At 43.6% G+C, this 18,835-nt stretch overlaps 1 protein-coding gene and 1 pseudogene across 1 annotated transcript in view; both read left to right on the forward strand.

The window, feature by feature from the left end:
- The first annotated feature begins 302 nt into the window (after positions 1 to 302).
- LOC118391443 (3'-5' exoribonuclease 1-like) lies at positions 303 to 3,234 on the forward strand (annotated as a pseudogene).
- Positions 3,235 to 3,361: 127 nt separating this feature from the next.
- The window catches only part of LOC118391442 (malignant fibrous histiocytoma-amplified sequence 1 homolog), a 39,088-nt gene continuing 23,614 nt past the window's right edge, over positions 3,362 to 18,835 (forward strand). The window contains exon 1 of the mRNA XM_035782850.2: positions 3,362 to 6,732. Within this exon, the coding sequence (XP_035638743.1) occupies positions 3,798 to 6,732 (2,935 nt within the window). The 5' untranslated portion in view covers positions 3,362 to 3,797. The remainder of the gene's footprint in view (positions 6,733 to 18,835) is intronic.

The following is an 18,835-nucleotide window of genomic DNA, read 5'->3' on the forward strand; positions in this document are numbered from 1 at the left end:
ACCACGTTACAATCCTGTAATTAGTGTAGTGTTTCAACAGGAGATGGCTACAATCATAATCCATTGGAGACCAGGGGCGTAATCATTAGTCCAAACTAAATCGAGATTTTTTTTATTTGACAAATTCAGGTTGGTCCCTCCCCATTCTGTTTGCTCCTGTTTTTAAGAAAGGTTTTGCAGAACCAGCTTCATGAATATGCCCCAGGATCTCTGTGTTAGGAAATTCCAGAGCTGCTAGACATGCCACTGAAGGTCCATTCCACTGAATGTCAAATTAACCCAATTTGTGTGTGAAGGATGTGATGAAGAAGCGGTTGAAGAACTACTACAAGAAACAGAAGCTGTCGATGACGCAGTCTGTAACAGCGGGTGAAGCCACGGATACCTACTACGACTACATCTGCGTGGTGGACTTTGAAGCAACGTGTGAACAGGACAACCCCGCTGACTTCACTCATGAAATCATTGAGTTCCCAATGGTTCTGCTCAACACACGCACTTTAGAGATTGTGAGTGGGAATGGAGGGGACATTGTTAGAAGCAATGCATTGTTCGGCTTGTGTGTACAATCATACAGGTCATAGATGTATAGACTTTCGATTTAACATTAGTTGTTGATGCAAATAATACACAAATGTTTTGGTATCATGATTGACACTGGTTTTACTTGTAGGAAGACACCTTTCAGGAATATGTCAGACCAGAAGTCAACACACAGCTGTCAGAGTTCTGTGTAAAGTTGACAGGAATAACACAGGTGAGACACCAGGCATAGACATTGACTGAACTATTTTGAAGGACTTGAATAGTATGATTCAAAATACTTCACACAATGTAATGTTCATATAAGAGTTTGTAACTGCTTTTTTTTGGGCCAGAAAATGGTGGATGAAGCTGACACGTTCCCTGATGTCCTTGAACGAGTTGTGCTTTGGCTTCAGGAGAAAGAGCTTGGCACAAAATACAAATACACTCTTCTTAAAGACTGGTACGTCAGTGTGGGCAGAGGGTACCAACACTGCTTTGGTGTATTAATGATAACGCTAGCAAGATATTAAGTGTTCTCATTAGTATACAACTATGTTCTTTTGTTATTTCCACAGATCTTGGGACATGCGCAAGTTCATGAACAACCAGTGCCGTTTAAATTGTCTCAGATTTCCACAGTTTGCAAAGAAGTGGATCAACATCAAAAAATTATACGGGAACTTCTATAAGGTTTTTTTTTGTATGATATGAAATTAGCTGAAATCTCTCTAAATGTAGAAGAATGTAAGACATTCTTTAGATGCACTATGTTGAGTAGAATCTTCCCTTTTCCACAGGTCCCTCGCACCCAGACCAAGCTGAGTTGCATGCTTGAGAAGCTGGGACTAAAATACGAGGGCCGCCCTCACTCTGGCCTGGATGATTCACGCAATATCGCCCACATTGCAATGCGCATGCTGCAAGACGGCTGCCAACTGAGCATCAACGAGTGCATGCACGAAGGACAGCTGCGGACTGTGCCCAGCTCTGCCCCTGTGGAAGGAGCCCCACCCCCACATACCCCCCGCAGCACAGACCTCTCCTCTGCATCCCCTGACTCTGAGAGTCCTGCATTGAGGCCTTCAAGCAGGCATCCCATGTCTGTTTTACCCCCATGGCTTTAAGAAAAATCATAGCACTTTTCCCACTCAATCGAAGGGTCTTTTTTTTCTTCTCCAAATTGTGGGACTAGGTGGATAGTTGTTTAATTGGACTAGTAGTGCCACTTATCACAATGTGAATTTTGCTGTTGCCTTTTGACATCCTCTGTAGATTTCTACAGTAGGACTAAGATATATGCTAGGGATTTTCTTTAAAGACTTATTTTTAAATGCGTCTTTCATATTGTCTGCAAACAAAAAAATCTTTGCTGCGAACTCTCGAAGGCTGTGTTTAAACAGGCAACCCACTTTGGATCTTTTGCCACTAATTAACCATTTGACCAATCAGATCTCTTGCCCATAATTGGTTAAAAGATCAGTGGGCAAAAGAACACATATGGGCTGCTAGTGTAAAGCTGCCAAATTTACTTGACTGTGTCTGTTAGAGGCCCTGCATGAGTTTATTTTTAGAGCACACAAGGCTTTTAAAATTGGTTCAAGACAATTGAGGATGTCGGCTTTAAGTTTGGTGTAAGCAATGCATATACTTTTTTGATTTACATTATACATTTTTGCACAAGCTCACAGGCGAACAATGTCTGAACTATTTAGCTATTGTCTTAATACATATTTATTAGTAATAAATTGTTAACTCCAGTAATTAATAAGTAATTACTGCCTTGTTTTAAGCAACTAAAATGTACTTCTATTTTTCTATTAATTTCCTGATACTGGTAATTATATAAATGTATATTATTATACTGCTTAACTATTGCCTGTTCTGGTTAATAGGAGTTAGTAGTGGTTGATAATTTTTAGCCTGCTTTCTTCACTTTCTGGGGGCACAGTATAGTTTAAAGGCCTTTGACAGTCCTTGACATGTATTGTCTGTCTGGTTTTTATAATCGATTTGAACTTGGACTCGATATACAGTGCCAATTGATCGATGGATAAGGACAATTGTTATACACACTAGCATAACATTTGCATTAAATCTTTCAATGTACAATTGAAAGTACAAAAAAACATTTCTAACACGTCTGTGCTTCATTGCATCAGGTTCAAGAGAATTGGTTTTGTACATAACAAAAAGGACTAATCAAATTTCTACCATAAGCGGTAAATCTAGGTTTTCTAGTTAAATAAAATACATTTCAACATTCTATACAGTATGGTGACGTAATGGTTTTGCTAAACCCGGTGCAGTCGCGTCATAGCCATTAGATGGAGACAAAGCAGATAACGCGCCGAAAGAACACGCACTGTTTCCCATCAAGAGAAAGTGGTACGTGTTTTGTATTTGTCCCAGTGAGTCATGTTTGCACCATGTCAATTTCAATGTCTGCTACTGAAAATAACCTTTTCGCAGAGAGAGATTTTTTATCTTCCGCAATAACATATCTGGTGTTCGATCTAAATAGTATTGCAGAAACTACATTCTTTATACTCTGGTCTTTTTCTTATAAAATAATTTGATATCCAATCTGACCAGAATTATTATGGAAACATTAGTTTAATATAGAATAATTACATGTAACTTTCTCAACTCAATGGGTGTGGAAAATCGATGTAAAACAGTGATCTAAATAAAAAGGAAAACACCTCTCGCTCTAGATAAAATACATATTCCTTTATTTAATCTTATGTTCTTGCCTAGCAATAACAATACATTTCATCATGGGCTGTCAATCGAGAACTAAACCAAGTAGGCAAAAAATCTGACGCAGTGTTAATCTAGGCGTTGCTGCTGTTTCACTCCCCCTTGAGCAGTAAGGACTAGTTTGCGAGATATCACAGGCAGAGAGATGAGCGAGGCACAGGGATGAGACATTGGCCGCCGTTTGATTTCATGCTATTTTTTTGATAATAGGACGCGATTGGATGCCACGATACTAGAGAATGTGCTGGCGAGGCCAGCCCAACCGCCTGTGTTCTAAAATGGATTTGAAATTGCGGTAGGTTTCCCTGTTCATTGTGCGGTCCGCGGCCGTAGATAAAGATGCGTGAAGCACTGCTGGCCATGTCCAGTATTGATTCGATTGAAAAGCATGATGTTTTCTTGCTCGAAATGGAATTACTGTCGTTTTCTCTGTTGTTTGGATTGTTCATGATAAGAACACTAATCGATGACACAAGGGCACCTAGACCACCATATTGCCAGGATAATTGATGATTCCTACCAATGAAAACAAGGTGTCGGTCTGCAAAACCATGGGGGACAAGGATAACAATCTCAAAACGGCTAAATTGTGGAGAGATGCTGCTCTCCGTTCTAGGAAGCTGCGAAGCAACCAGCGACAGCTCACACTCTGCTCCCAAAACAGGGAGAAGATCATTCTACCTGAAAATATAAGCGATATAGAGGTACTAAATCTGGGCAATAACTCGCTGCATGAGCTACCAGAAGGATTGGGGGCCACACTCACAAACCTGCGTAGCCTTGTCCTCCGCAGGAACAAATTTGTCACAGTTCCTTTTGTGGTGTTTGAACTGGGTCCTCTTGTGGAACTGGACATGAGCCACAACTGCTTGGGCCACTTCTCTGAGGACATAGGCCTGCTGAAGGGGCTGAAAAAGCTCTGCATCAGTCACAACAACATCCAGTACCTGCCATCACAGATTGGGGCACTGCATTGTTTAGAGGAGCTGGACATAAGCTTCAATGACATATGTGATTTCCCCAGGTCCTTCTCACAGCTCAAGAGGCTCCGTTCTCTGGATGCTGATCACAACAAGCTGAACCAGTTTCCCCCAGAGATTCTTGCCCTCAGTGACATGGAGGAGCTCGACTGCTCTGGGAATACGTTTGCGTGTCTACCAGAGGACATCACTAAGCTGCAGTCCATCAAGAACCTGTGGCTCAGCAGCATTCACATCTCCACGTTACCAGACACGTTCTGTCACCTGCACAACCTAGAGAGCCTGATGCTGGACAGTAACAACCTCACAGCTCTGCCTCATTCCTTTGGCAACCTGCAGAGACTTAAAATGGTCAATCTATCCTCTAATGAGCTAGAGGAGTTTCCCCAGGTTATCCTAAACATCACAGGACTAGAAGAGCTTTACCTGAGTAGAAATAAACTGTCTTTTGTTCCAGAGGAGATAGGCCAGATGTGTAGGCTGGCAAACCTCTGGTTAGACAATAATAACATTACTTATCTGCCCGACTCCATTGTGGAGCTAAATAGATTGGAGGAGCTTGTTTTACAGGGTAACCAAATAGCCATTCTTCCAGATAACTTTGGAAAACTTTCCAAGGTAAACATTTGGAAAGTGAAGGATAACCCCCTCATCCAGCCTCCCTATGAGGTCTGTATGAAGGGGATCCCCTACATCGGTGCTTATCAAAAGGAACTCGCACATTCCCAGCTGGCTGTGAAACCCAGGTTAAAACTGGTCCTGATGGGAATGAAAAACGCTGGGAAAACACAGCTCAGGCAGAGTGTTGTGAGTGAGCAGCAGGATGCCAACTCTGCTCAGGGAAACAAAGGGGTTGATGTGACTAACTGGGTAGCGGACGCCGATCGCAGTCTTACATTTTTAGTGTATGACCTGTCAGGGAAGCCAAACTATGACCTCATCAAACCTTTTTTTCTCTCACCTGGTGCTCTGTACATCCTCGTTGTGAATCTAAAAACATACTCACCAAAGAACTTTTACCCCCACGTGGGCTACTTCCTCCATCTCCTCAATGCCAAAGTGCCCCACGCTGTGGTCTGCATGGTGGGCACGCACACAGACCTGTGTGGAGACATGGAGGTGGAGGGGAAGAACCTTGATATCCACAGACAGATTTCCCTGCAGGAGAAGTGGGACACCCATTGCCTGCGGAGCCTTGCCCACCAGGTGGACCAGGCCCTGGAGCAGGGCTACAACGTCCGCACCTCCAGCCCTCACATCCTCTTCTACGGCGTCACAGACAAGAACCTGAGACGGAAGAAAGCCCAGCTGCAGTACATGCTGAACCACAGGCTACAGATCCTGTCCCCTGTCCTGTGTGTCAGCTGCACGAAGAGCCAGAGGAACATCCAGAGGCTGAGGGAGAAGCTCATGTCAGTGGCTGACCATCGCGACATCTTCCCCAACCTCCACCGCGTGCTGCCCAAGTCCTGGCAGATGCTGGAGGAGCTGCACTTTAAGCCCCAGGACCTGTGGCTCTCGTGGTGGGACTCGGCCCGTTTGGGCCTCCAGGCTGGGCTCACGGAGGACCGCCTGCAGAGTGCCCTGTCCTACCTACACGAGAGTGGGAAGCTACTCTACTTCGAGGACAGCCGGACACTAAAGGAGTATGTCTTTCACAACCTGCCACGCTTCATTGCCATCCTCAACGTCTTCTTCCAGAGGGATGAGTCCACGCTGCTGGAGAGACTACTGTCGGACAGTGACAAGGGGAACAAGAGGAGGACCAGTGTAGTTATAGATGGGGAGAAGGGAGAGAACCTCAGGGCTACCCATCTACAGCACCAAGTGGAGGGCTTCCTCAGCCACGGCCTCCTGCCTTCTAACATCATCCGGCTGCTCCTGAGACCTCTCATCCAAACCCAGCAGGACCTCCACCTCATCATGGAGCTGCTAGAGAAGATGGGGGTCTGCTACTGCATTAACAAGCCCCGCAGCAAGCCTCTGAACGGGGCCACCGTCTGGTACAAGTTCCCCAGCTATGTCAGCAATGAGGAGCCTCATGCAGAGGCCTGGGTGAACGGCAGCTCAGTGGCTGCTAGTCAGTTCTTCTCTGTGGAGCAGCTGCAGATTGAATACAGCTTCCCCTTTCTCTTCCCTCCTGGACTGTTTGCACGCTACAGTGTGCAGATCAACAGCCATGTGGTTCAGCGGTCAGACGGGAGGCACCAGATCTTTGCCTATCGCGGTAAAGTGCCTGTGGTGGTCAGTTACCAGCCGGCTCGGGGCAGGCTGCAGGCCGAGTCACTGTCCATAGCCAGCCATGCCTCCCTGCCAAATATCTGGACTGCTTGGCAAGCGATAATCCCACTGGTTGAGGAGCTGAATGTCCTTCTGCAGGAGTGGCCCGGGCTCTACTACACTGTTCATGTACTGTGTTCCAAGTGCCTCAAGAGAGGGTCACCCAAACCACACACCTTTCCGGGTAAATATGCTGTCCCTTCTCTTTCTGACCCCCCCACCCCTCAGTTACCAGGGGTTTAGAATCATGGAATTCTGGAAATATCTCATGGAAGGGACATCTGATACATTTTATTGGATGAAAGGGAATAATTAAATGCTAATAACAACGTGTCTTCCTATTATAAATGTCTAAAAACAATCTCTCAAGCTTTGATTGAGAAAGAGAAAACCATAATGTACATTCATGCACTGCCCTTGTTCTATATTCAATAGAAATAGGGGTTTATTGCTGTGGGTGAGAAGATTACTCTTTAGGTTGAAGTTCTATCAGTCAGTGGGGATGGGGGCTAAACAAGGTGAGATGTGTTCCAAGCCCCACGTCAGAGACAGAAATTGGCCTCGTAGCTGTCTGTTCTGGGCTTCCTGCTGAGATGGACAAGTTCTGACATGGCTGTGTAGACTGAGAGTTGCCATGGCAATGCAACTGCCTTTATTTTCTTATAATGTGACTAGAGTACAATAGATCATACAGCATGAGCAAGCCCATAGTCTGCTCTTTGTTATGATATAAACGATGCCATCCTGACATCCGTAGGTGTGTGTACACACATATGGCAAAATCGGTAAAGATTTCCCTATTTCTGCTGTCAGTGGGAACATTGTGTACATTGTCTCATTACTATATTACCTCCTCAGTGTGAATAGAGTACCTACTCATTTTCCTCCCCTATGTTATGACAGAAAGTCTGCCTGACTCTGAGATAATATTTTTAAAATGTCTTTCCATTTTAAATAGGCCTTTTCATGCTGCAGATCTTGTTTGTATCTTGTGCTGAAGCAGTCTAGTGCTGTAGCTATGCGCCAACCAGGATTGTTGAGATCTCGTAATTTAGGTGTGGCCCTGAATTGAGCAGGCACAAGAATGACAGCTGGGTTTCTGCCAGCTGGATGGGTAGCTGTATCCACCCTATTCCCTGGCCTTCATATTATTTCTTCCTCATTTTCCCTGTGTCAGCTCCCCACATACTCTCATTTTCACGCTCCGCTCCCCTCATCCACCTCGCTGGTCCAGGGAGCGCTTTGGCGGTCTTTGTGGATTAGTTCACGTCTGCGCCGTTGCTGGTTTGAATCATTAGACACGAGGCAGTGCTTTTTCAGAGCTCTTCCACTGGCATGCCTGGGCTTCCGGAGCAACTGTCAGTCTGACTGGTTTGGGAGCCGGGACACAGACCAGCCCCTACTATACTAATACACTGGAGCTTAGCTAGGCACATAAACTGGCTGGTAGATCAAAGTGAGGCAGTTCTCTGGCAGATACCGTATATGACATCTAGTCTAACTAGAAGAGGAGACATGGGAGGAAAATACATACAACACATTGTGCTTGTATGCCCTTGTAGTTTGCCACATTTCACAGGTCACAACATATACTGAGTATACAAAACATTAAGAACACCTGCTCATTCCATGACAGACTGACCAGGTGAATCCAGGTGAAAGCTATGATCCCTTGATGTCACTTGTTAAATCCACTTCAATCAGTGTAGATGAAGGGGAGGAGACAAGTTAAAGATGGATTTTTAAGACAATTGAGACAGTTTATCTATGTGTGCCATTCAGAGGGTGAAGGGGCAAGACAAAAAAATGTGTGCCTTTGATGTTACATTCCCCAGCAAGTAAACCAAAAATGTCACTCAAACAGAAGAGGTAATTAACTAAGAGTCACTGACCAACAACCAAACAGGTGGGGTTTTAAAAGGGGTTCTGAAAGATACTCATGGGGGTGTCCACTGAAAGTTGACTAGCAACAACATCTGGAACCTAAAAGTCACCTACCATGAGCACCCACTAAATTTGCCCAAGAAGAGCAAAATAAAAACCCCACACCAAACTTAAAGACAGGAAGATAAATTATTGTTTGTCTGGTTTTTCATACTCAACAGTGTTCTGTGTGTATCAAGAATGTTCCACCACCCAAAGGACATCCAGCCAACTTGACACAACTGTGGGAAGCATTGGAGTCAACATGGACCAGCATCCCTGTGGAACGTTTTCGGCACCTTGTAGAGTCAAGGCGTGGACAATTCAATATTAGGAAGGTGTTCCAAATATTTTATATACTCAGAGTAGACAGTAAGTTTAGCAAGATGATTGTGAACTGTTTTGGTGTACTAAACAGTTTATTTTAATTTTAACTGTGTAGTAACTAGATGGTGATGGCTTTGCTCATGTAAATGTACCACATTTCATGGCATGAATCGTTGGAATTTCTGCTAGATAGGAGTTAGTTACTTCACCACAATCTAGTCTTTCTGCTTGGCTAATGAAGTAAGGCTGGATGTGCTATCATACGCTGATAGTTTGGCTTGAGCTGAAAAGAAAACTGTTTCTTTAGTGTCTGGACCAGAGAAAAACAACCCTGCCATTATTTGGAAGGGTCAAAGCATTCGGCAACACATTTTTGCGAGGCAGCAATGTTATGGCATCTGATCTCTCATAAAGTTGAATGTTTATTATTCTACAGTACAACTGCAACTTCCTCTACATTCTCTCTGTGCCCACTTCCATCCACACCAAGGCGTTCTTAGTTTATCATCATAATTTACTTAGAAACTCTGTCAACTGTCAATCTGGATACTTGGGAGACTTTGACCCAGTGAATGGGGTGGGAGAAGGAACAAAGGGAGGTGAATGTTTTGTTGATGGAGTGGGGGGTGTAATGTGTTACAGGTTAGTGATTGGAATTCAAGGAATGGATCTTTAGCACTGTAGCCTACTCCCGACCCTCACCAACTGTAAGCTTCATAATTTAGACTGGCCAATATCTGAACTTGAACAACTGGAAGGGTGGACCTATCCTATCCTAGATTTGCGTTGCGACAGGATGTGCTCGTCTGTTTGGCAGCTCCCTGAAGCACTTGGAATGCCCCACCCCCACCACTGGTCCCATGGTGTGTGTGTGTGTGTCAAGACCAGGTTAAGCAGAAGCAAACAGTGACTCAAGTACTTACTTTTGCAGGTGACTGGCTCTCAGCTGCACCTGTCTATCTCCACGGACTGTGCCCTGTTAATTGGAGCAACTCAATGGTTGCTATTAGATTTCTCTCATGCATGCTGTCTGATGATTTCAGTTCCTTTAGAATGTGATGTGTGTCCCTTTGCCCCTGCTTTGTCCCCGTAAAGACATTTCAATTGACTACCTTTTCCACAACATATTTGTCCTCTGTTTAGCTGCACAGCTTTTTATCTGTTATTATATAGACATATTTCTGGCTGCTGCTGCTTGTTGATTCACTTTTAGGGCTCCTCTCTCTCCGTTTGACTGAACATGGCAGGCTCTTGAATACACTCATTCTTCTGTGAAATCTATAGAGAAGACCTCTATTGCAATAACCTTTACTTGCATCTGTTTCCTGCTAAATCTCTGAATCAAAGGCATACATTCCTGTTTCTATTCATGACCTGATCTGCCTCTGTATGGCTGGAAAAAGTCTCAGCTTTGCAGATCACTTTTCCACCTACACAATGTAACTTCTCCAACCTTATGGTGTGTGTGTGTTAACATATGTTTGTTGTGTAAGCGAGAGAGAGTCTGTGCTTGTGACTGTGTGACTGCGTTTGTTAAATGACAGAATGAGGGTTGTGAGTGAGTAGTGGTCCTGTGTAGCTCTGTTGGTAGATCATGGCTCTTGCAATGCTAGGGTTATGGGTTTGATTCCCACAGGGGACCAGTATGAAAATATATGGACTCACTACTTTAAGTCACTCTGCTAAATTACTTAATTAAATGTAATTAGTAGTGCTGTTAATTACTTCCACACACATCCAGATTGGTTCATTGCTGATCTGACAGTTAATAACAGTTATCGTGAACTGAAAGGATGTGATAGACTGTTCAAATAGCCCTAGTTTTGGTGGAATTGTCATTGACCTCCACCTGGGGGATTTCATGGGAAAAACAGTCCTGCTTGTTTATGAAGGTCATTTGGTGAGTTCTTTCTGGTGAGCAAGTCCTGTGTCAGACCAGATGTAGATTTGGTCACTGGTGCTATTTATGTTTGTAGGTTATTGGAACAGTGGATATTTTGGTCCCATTGCATACCTTGAGCTTAACAATGTTGCTGTGTTTTGAACTGGGTGTTGTAGAGCTACAGACAGCCTGATATGAAAAGGTTCAGCTTCAGACCCGACATTGGGCTAGTTTGTATATAGGGTCCCCTAGACCTGTTTTGTTAAGTCATCACCCTGTTGCATCATTCAGGGTCATTCATGTGATGCTGGTGTTGAGTACAACATCCACATGGGGTTAACCTGAGGACAAGGGTGTCCATTATAAAATCTTGGCACCCGGACATTCGACCAGCAGCATTTTAATTTACCAGATATTTGAGAAATGTATCAGACCCATATGCATTGGGTGTATAAATGATTATGGCATCCACCCATGGTGCTCAGAATAACAAAAATCACATTTTAGATTATGGTAATTCATCTTAACAGAACATGCAAGTCGAGGATGTAACAAAGTGTGCCCGTTTTACTGAATTCTGATGCGGACTTCGAAGATGTTAGCGTAACTGTCCACATTTACTTTCCCTCGGTCAACAACATGAGTAATGAACAACAAAATCACTAGCCTACATCAATCTACTATTCTCCCACAGTAGAAAAGTTGACCTATTCTATTGGTCAGCTTGTCGAGAAAGAAAGCCTATTCCAGACAGACTCTGGGACAGTTGTGGGACGATAGAACCTAAATTCATACAACCAGTAGGCCTAGGCTACATAAAAAAAGTTAAAAAGAAATGAGTCTGATGCAACCGATCAGAACATTTAGCATAAAACGTTAGTCTAGGCCATAGTCTACATGGAAATGTTAGTTTAATAATACAATTAGCAGGAAAACACTGGTGTCAAAGTACATGAGAGAAATAGGTTACTGATGAAGCCTGCCTTTGCATTTCAATGGCGAATTGGAAGTGTGCTTCAGTTATTCTACCGGTTGAGAAATGGGCCTAAAAGTAGTATCTCTTTTTAATCGTGGCCATCAAAACTATTTTTAACACACGATTGCAGTTTTAGAATTGTTGTACAATGATTGGGTTCATAACGCTGTCAGACAGATTTTCCGCTCAAAGGCGCTGTATCTTTATGCTGCGTATGTGTGATAAGTTACATAACGAATATATACACACGCAGCAATTTAATTCCACTAAATTATACAAATGAACCCATAGACCGATAAGTATGACTGGTTAAATATACGTATTTCCATCAAGGAATAGGCAAAAAAAACATTATTTCTCAATGGGAGAATTGGTCGGTGGAAGTTTTATTTATCGGCTTTTCAAAAAATAAAATAACGGAAACCCTGCTGAGGACATGCCCTGGAGCTTTGCTGGTGGTACAGTATATGTTTCTGAAAAACCGAGCAGATCAAAGTGTGTGTATGTGTGTGTGCAGATATCCGAGCTGCCGTCAGTCGACCCTGAGTGGGAGACGTGTGAGAAACCAGAACCTGATCTCTGGCTGGACGCCCACGGTCTGCCCTTTTCCAGTACAGTACCACAACCTGCTCACTGCCTGGCCAACTGCTTAGTACTCTGAGAATAGCTGTACAGTAACATTACAACAAATATATTTGGCCCGCTGGCCTATCAGCTTGACAACCTGTGAACTACTTAGCATAAATGGTGCAATTACATCCCAAGATGTTAACCAACATAGATGCATTTCATTGGTATACCATGGTGTATTTTCTTACATATCACTGTTGCTTTTCAAAAAAAGGTGCAACTTCAAAGTAGGATATGTAAGAGGTTGGTCTTTTGGGTAAAACAACTCTTTTGAAATCATATTTATGTCCTTGTCCTTTTGACTTTGTGGTTACCAGGTTGAAGTATAGCCTACAGTTGAGAGGCAGGGATCCAGGTGAAGGCTTGAGCACTTTCCTCTCTTTGACTCACTACCGCTGAGCAAGCCCCTCTAATCCAGTTAGGAGATCTGATAGGATTAGGCCGCAAGTGAGAAGTGTCCTGCAGGTGACTGGCCAAGAAGGCAAAGGTGAGATGGTTAGATAATCACAGAAAACACACTCATAGTCACATAGATACAATCACACACGTACACACACAGAAACAAACACAAAAGCCATTTACCCTAAAGCTATTTACATAGTGTAGCCTCACAGCCTCCTCCTCCCACACCTTTAGTGGTATAATAGTTAGACAGTTTTTCCTGTTTAATTGCTGCACTCTTTTGTATTATGAAAGAGATGTGATTGGCTGAAAGACTTGAGGCTACCTGCCCAGTAACGATGGTATGAAGACAACTCCGTTCACTGGAACATTTGTTTGGACACTATTTTAGTTTAATTCTGACCTCTTTTTTTGTTGAAGTGAATATGAAATATGAAGTATTTTCACTGTGGAAGAGCTAGCCGTTTTCTGAGTATGAATAGTGAGGAGTCATACATGCCCCTAGGGCTCCCTGCTTGCCAGTTATTACAGTCTTAGTCTATCCTCTTCCTTCCATCTAGGAGCATAGATCAGTCATACAGTCATCATGTATTGTTTTCTCACCACATGACAGACATTTTAATTGGGCTTCTTACAGGTTCCGTACATCCCCTGGGGAATATCCTGAAAAAGCTTAGGCCAACTTAAGATAACTTGGTGTGCTTTACCCCAGGAGCCATAGAAGACTGTGTCTCATTTTATGGGTGTGTGTTGTCAATGTAACCAAAGGCCTCTAAGAGAAAGTAAGACAAGTCACAACATTTATACCTGTCACAGGAATCACAGAGAAGATGTCAGGATCGGCTAAATTTTATTGTTTGTAAATTGAGCAAACCACATTTAGAAATCTTGAGGAATATGTAGCTGTCGGTACCAGTAGCTTTATTGATTACATGGATTGGCAATACATAGAGTATTAATGAGGCAAAAGTTGAAATCCTGTCTGTCAGTCTCTTGCAAGCTCTTGAGCTGGGACTTCCCAGCCGGTTATGACTGAGTGTTTTACCAATAAAAACATTCTGCTGGTGGAAGTGCTGGGAAATGACACAGCTCAGAAACTCTGGCCAAGGACTGATTGCAGGGTCAGGAGGAGACAGACTCCAGGCTGGGAGTGATCGTTGCCACACAGTAACTGCCAAGCACAAGGAACTCTGGCAGAATGAGCCACAATGTCACAACCAAAGTAAAGCTGTTTTCAGGAAAGTTCCAGGAACTGGAGATCTGAGAGTTCACAGACTAGACTACAAATACACGTGAAGTGAAGAGTATTGATTAATACTAACTTGGTATGCTGTTGAAGGGCCTACATTAATGTTTAGTTGTTATATTTAGTGAATGTGGGTCAATCACAACTGTTGAGGCAGAGACATAAAGGTTGCCAAAATAAAGGAAAGGGAAAAGTATACCTAGTCACTTGTACAACCAAATGCATTCAACCGAAATGTGTCTTCCGCATTTAACCAACCCCTCTGAATCACCAAAATAGTGTCTTAATAGGGCGTTGGGCGACCACAAGCCAGAACAGCTTCAATGCACCTTGGTATAGATTCTACAAGTGTCTGGAAGTCTATTGGAGGGATTGGACACCATTCTTCCACAAGAAATTCCTTCATTCGTTTTTTGTTGTTGATGATGGTGGAAAGCGCTGTCTCAGGCACCGCTCCAGAATCTCTCATGCATTCAAATGGGTTGGGATCTGATCTCCGAGACAGCCATGGCATATGGTTGACATTGTTTTCATGCTCATCAAATCATTCAGTGACAACTCGTGCCCTATGGATGCGGGCAATGTCCTTCTATGGGGACGTAGCCAAAATAATGGCCTGCCTAGCATTTTTACACATGAACCTAAGCATGATGGGATGTTAATTGCTTAATTACCTCAGGAACCACACAGGTGTGGAAGCAGCTGCTTTCAATGTACTTTGTATCCCTCATTTACTTGTGTTTCCATAATTTTGGCAGTTACCTGTAGCCATCATATTAGTGGCAGAAAACCTGGGGGAGGTTCTGTATTGATGGAGAGGTTCAGATGTTTTGAGTTTCCTGGATCGGGGACAAGCCTGGAAGTGAAAAGGATAGAGCTCATATTTCCCCTCGTGCTGCTGTGACCTTCTGAGTTTTCTTTCTCTGTTGTGTGTGTTTGTGTATGTCTGTGTGTGACATCAATGAGCTGTTGACATGAAAGAAGATTAGGCCATTTTGCTTTGTTTTTAACTCTGTAGCCATCATATGGATAATGGTCTTATGGACATCTCTCAGTAAATATGGTCCTCTGATGACCTTACATAGAGTTAAATAGGGCAGCATAGGTGTACCTACTAAGATTGTCTTCCTGTACAGCTCATGCTGAAATGTTCTTATTTTCTACCTGTAAAGTATATCTCATTCATGCTATAGCTAGGAGCTAAATATCTGGCTGAGAGCCTGAGGAATTACTCCTGTCCTCTCAACCACACACGGACACTGAATGACACAGCTTAGGTAGATGAGACACCAGTGAGCTAAATTAGTTCTGGGAGTTGCTGCAGGATTTCAAATAAAATAAAATCAAATTTATTTATATAGCCCTTCGTACATCAGCTGATATCTCAAAGTGCTGTACAGAAACCCAGCCTAAAACCCCAAACAGCAATCAATGCAGGTGTAGAAGCACGGTGGCTAGGAAAAACTCCCTAGAAAGGCCAAAACCTAGGAAGAAACCTAGAGAGGAACCAGGCTATGTGGGGTGGCCAGTCCTCTTCTGGCTGTGCCGGGTGGAGATTATAACAGAACATGGCCAAGATGTTCAAATGTTCATAAATGACCAGCATGGTCAAATAATAATAAGGCAGAACAGTTGAAACTGGAGCAGCAGCACAGTCAGGTGGAATGGGGACAGCAAGGAGTCATCATGTCATGGTAGTCCTGGGGCACGGTCCTAGGGCTCAGGTCCTCCGAGAGAGAGAAAGAAAGAGAGAATTAGAGAGAGCATATGTGGGGTGGCCAGTCCTCTTCTGGCTGTGCCGGGTGGAGATTATAACAGAACATGGTCAAGATGTTCAAATGTTCATAAATGACCAGCATGGTCGAGTAATAGTAAGGCAGAACAGTTGAAACTGGAGCAGCAGCATGGCCAGGTGGACTGGGGACAGCAAGGAGTCATCATGTCAGGTAGTCCTGAGGCATGGCCCATGGCTCAGGTCAGTTGAAACTGGAGCAGCAGCATGGCCAGGTGGACTGGGGACAGCAAGGAGTCATCATGTCATGGTAGTCCTGGGGCACGGTCCTAGGGCTCAGGTCCTCCGAGAGAAAGAAAGAGAGAATTAGAGAGAGCATATGTGGGGTGGCCAGTCCTCTTCTGGCTGTGCCGGGTGGAGATTATAACAGAACATGGCCAAGATGTTCAAATGTTCATAAATGACCAGCATGGTCGAATAATAGTAAGGCAGAACAGTTGAAACTGGAGCAGCAGCATGGCCAGGTGGACTGGGGACAGCAAGGAGTCATCATGTCAGGTAGTCCTGGGGCATGGTCCTAGGGCTCAGGTCCTCCGAGAGAGAGAAAGAAAGAAGGAGAGAATTAGAGAACGCACACTTAGATTCACACAGGACACCGAATAGGACAGGAGAAGTACTCCAGATATAACAAACTGACCCTAGCCCCCCGACACAAACTACTGCAGCATAAATACTGGAGGCTGAGACATTTGGATGGTTTAGTCTGCTCTAAATGTTGTTTTTCATATTTTCTACTTGTTTTTTTATTTTGCTGTATGAAATCTGCCTGGAGTTGAAAGCAGTAAGCCTGTCTGCTGCATTATCTCTCAGACGTGGCTGAGACGGTGGTCGTGGGGGTGGAATTGGTTCACAGCTTCTATTCTGTAGGACCACAGAGGCAATGATGTCACTGGTCACCTGGGAGCCTGACCTCATCACATAGGCAGTACACCAATGGGGTGGGTGGAGACATGATGTCTGAGGTGAAAGAGGTGAATAAAGGATTCTTCTAAAAAAGATTGGCTTACATACATCTCCCAGATGGACAAAAAAGGCAATTTTCTATCTACTATATCAAATACTGTTGTTTTTCTATGGCTGAGTCAGTATATTGTAATAAAATCTTTGCAAAGACTCTTGAAATGTTTGGCCATAAAAGTCTAGATTTGTTTTTCTTGACTTAGTCTGTCAAGATTAATTTTCTTAACAAATAAGAATACAAAATAATGACTTGACTTAACTTACTTGCTATGTTGCTGTGATTAATGTGTATTCCTCACAGAACATATCTACAGTACTCAAATCAAATCAAATTTTATTTGTCACATACACATGGTTAGCAGATGTTAATATGAGTGTAGCGAAATGCTGCTGGGCTGAAAATGGTCTGGAGTGGACTGTTATAGTGTACAGCCAAGAGGCTGGCTAGAGTTTGAAACCACGTGTATACTAAACACTGGCCTTACAACCACAGCGACACTGCTGCTAAATGCTCGTCCCACCACTGCAGCTACTGAACGCTTGCGTTGTTACCACAGAGGCACTGCCACAGTTTCTAGTCAATAGATTTTTGAGTGAATCCAGCATTCCTTGCAGAGTTATTTTTGTCCACAATCCTGTGCGAAGATAGTGGTGTTGCTGTATTCATAATCTATGGGTTCTGGAAGCCTGGTTGCCAGCCTTCATTTTGTGTTATGAATTATATCAAATCCCTTTCAACATGGGTTTCCCCCTTTGCTCACTAGCATCAGTCAAAATCCTGAATGTGTTGAATGAATATAAAATTAACAAAGCCATCAAGGCTAAAACTTTTGAGTTTTCCTAGAAGTTCTTATTTGAATTTGTCAGGCCATTGTCTACCTTGAAAGAGAAATGGTGTCTGGAAATTAAATTAGGGCACTCCTGTTTATAGCCCTGCACCTTCACGCTTTCCTTCCGGTCAGACGTGGTCAGAGATCTGGAACTGATAGTAATCATGGAAATGGAACATTGGTCAGACAGTCTTGGATGGAGCATGAGCACTAGACCTGAATTGCTGATTTTGAATATTATTCAGCTGTATAACTTTTGTTGTTGCTGGTCTGTCAGGCCAGTAAAGTCAAGTAAAGCAGTGTCACGGTGAATGTGTTTTCCTCCATCTTGGCTTGGGCAGAGCCGCTGAGATAGATCCTTGAATTTGAGGATGTGGTGTCAAGGGAAAGGTTGAGGACGTAGAGCTGTGGAGAGGACGAAGGAAACGGAAGCAGGACTCAGATCAGTTCCTGGCAGATTGCTTTGCCTGGGATGCGTTTCCTCAAAACCTTCTTCAACACTATTGAACAGACTTTGAGGTACATTTGCACGGGGTGATGGGTGTGGCTTGAAGCAATGAGCAATGATGAATTTAAAAGGGCAACCCACAATAGGACGTGATATACCGTGATATAATATTTGGCCATATCGCCCAGCCCTAACCCACAACCTAACCCCTCCCCATTTTTTAACTGGTCGTTCAGAACCGCACCATTTCGGTTTAATTTAACCTTCTACAAGGTTTTTTGTACTGAGTGCGGTCCTCCTGTCTATTACTCAGCTCTGCATGAGAAACGATAAATGAATCCACTTTAAACCCAACCAGTCAGTGTATATATTTGTGTGTTTATGTAGTGGGGGATGGGAAGCATTGCAGAGATGAGCAGGCTGTCTGTTTTAATGACCATAATAACCTAGCTACTGTTAGCTGCTAATTAATACACAGGGCTGTTCAGCAGCATTCCATCCACAGCCTGTTCAAGCCCCCTTCGGACAATGATCCCCTGGAGTGGTAACCCCCCCACCCCCCAGGCATGGACAGCTTTTTTAGGAGCCCTTCTGTTTTATGAACTCCACTGTTGTTGGTTCTACTTTTGGTTGATTTTCACAATTGGCAGATATACAATAAACAACCAAAAGTATGTGGACACTTGCTCGTCGAACATCTCATTCCAAAATCATGGGCATTATGTGGTGTTGGTCCCCCCTTAGCTGCTATAACAGTCTCCACTCTTATGTGAAGGCTTTCCATTAGATGTTGGAACATTGCTGCAGGGACTTGCTTCCATTCAGTCGCAAGAACATTAGTGAGCTCGGCAGTGATGTTGGCCGATTAGGC

This window comes from Oncorhynchus keta, chromosome 12 (genome assembly GCF_023373465.1).
Source record: "Oncorhynchus keta strain PuntledgeMale-10-30-2019 chromosome 12, Oket_V2, whole genome shotgun sequence".
Classification (NCBI taxonomy): domain Eukaryota; kingdom Metazoa; phylum Chordata; class Actinopteri; order Salmoniformes; family Salmonidae; genus Oncorhynchus; species Oncorhynchus keta.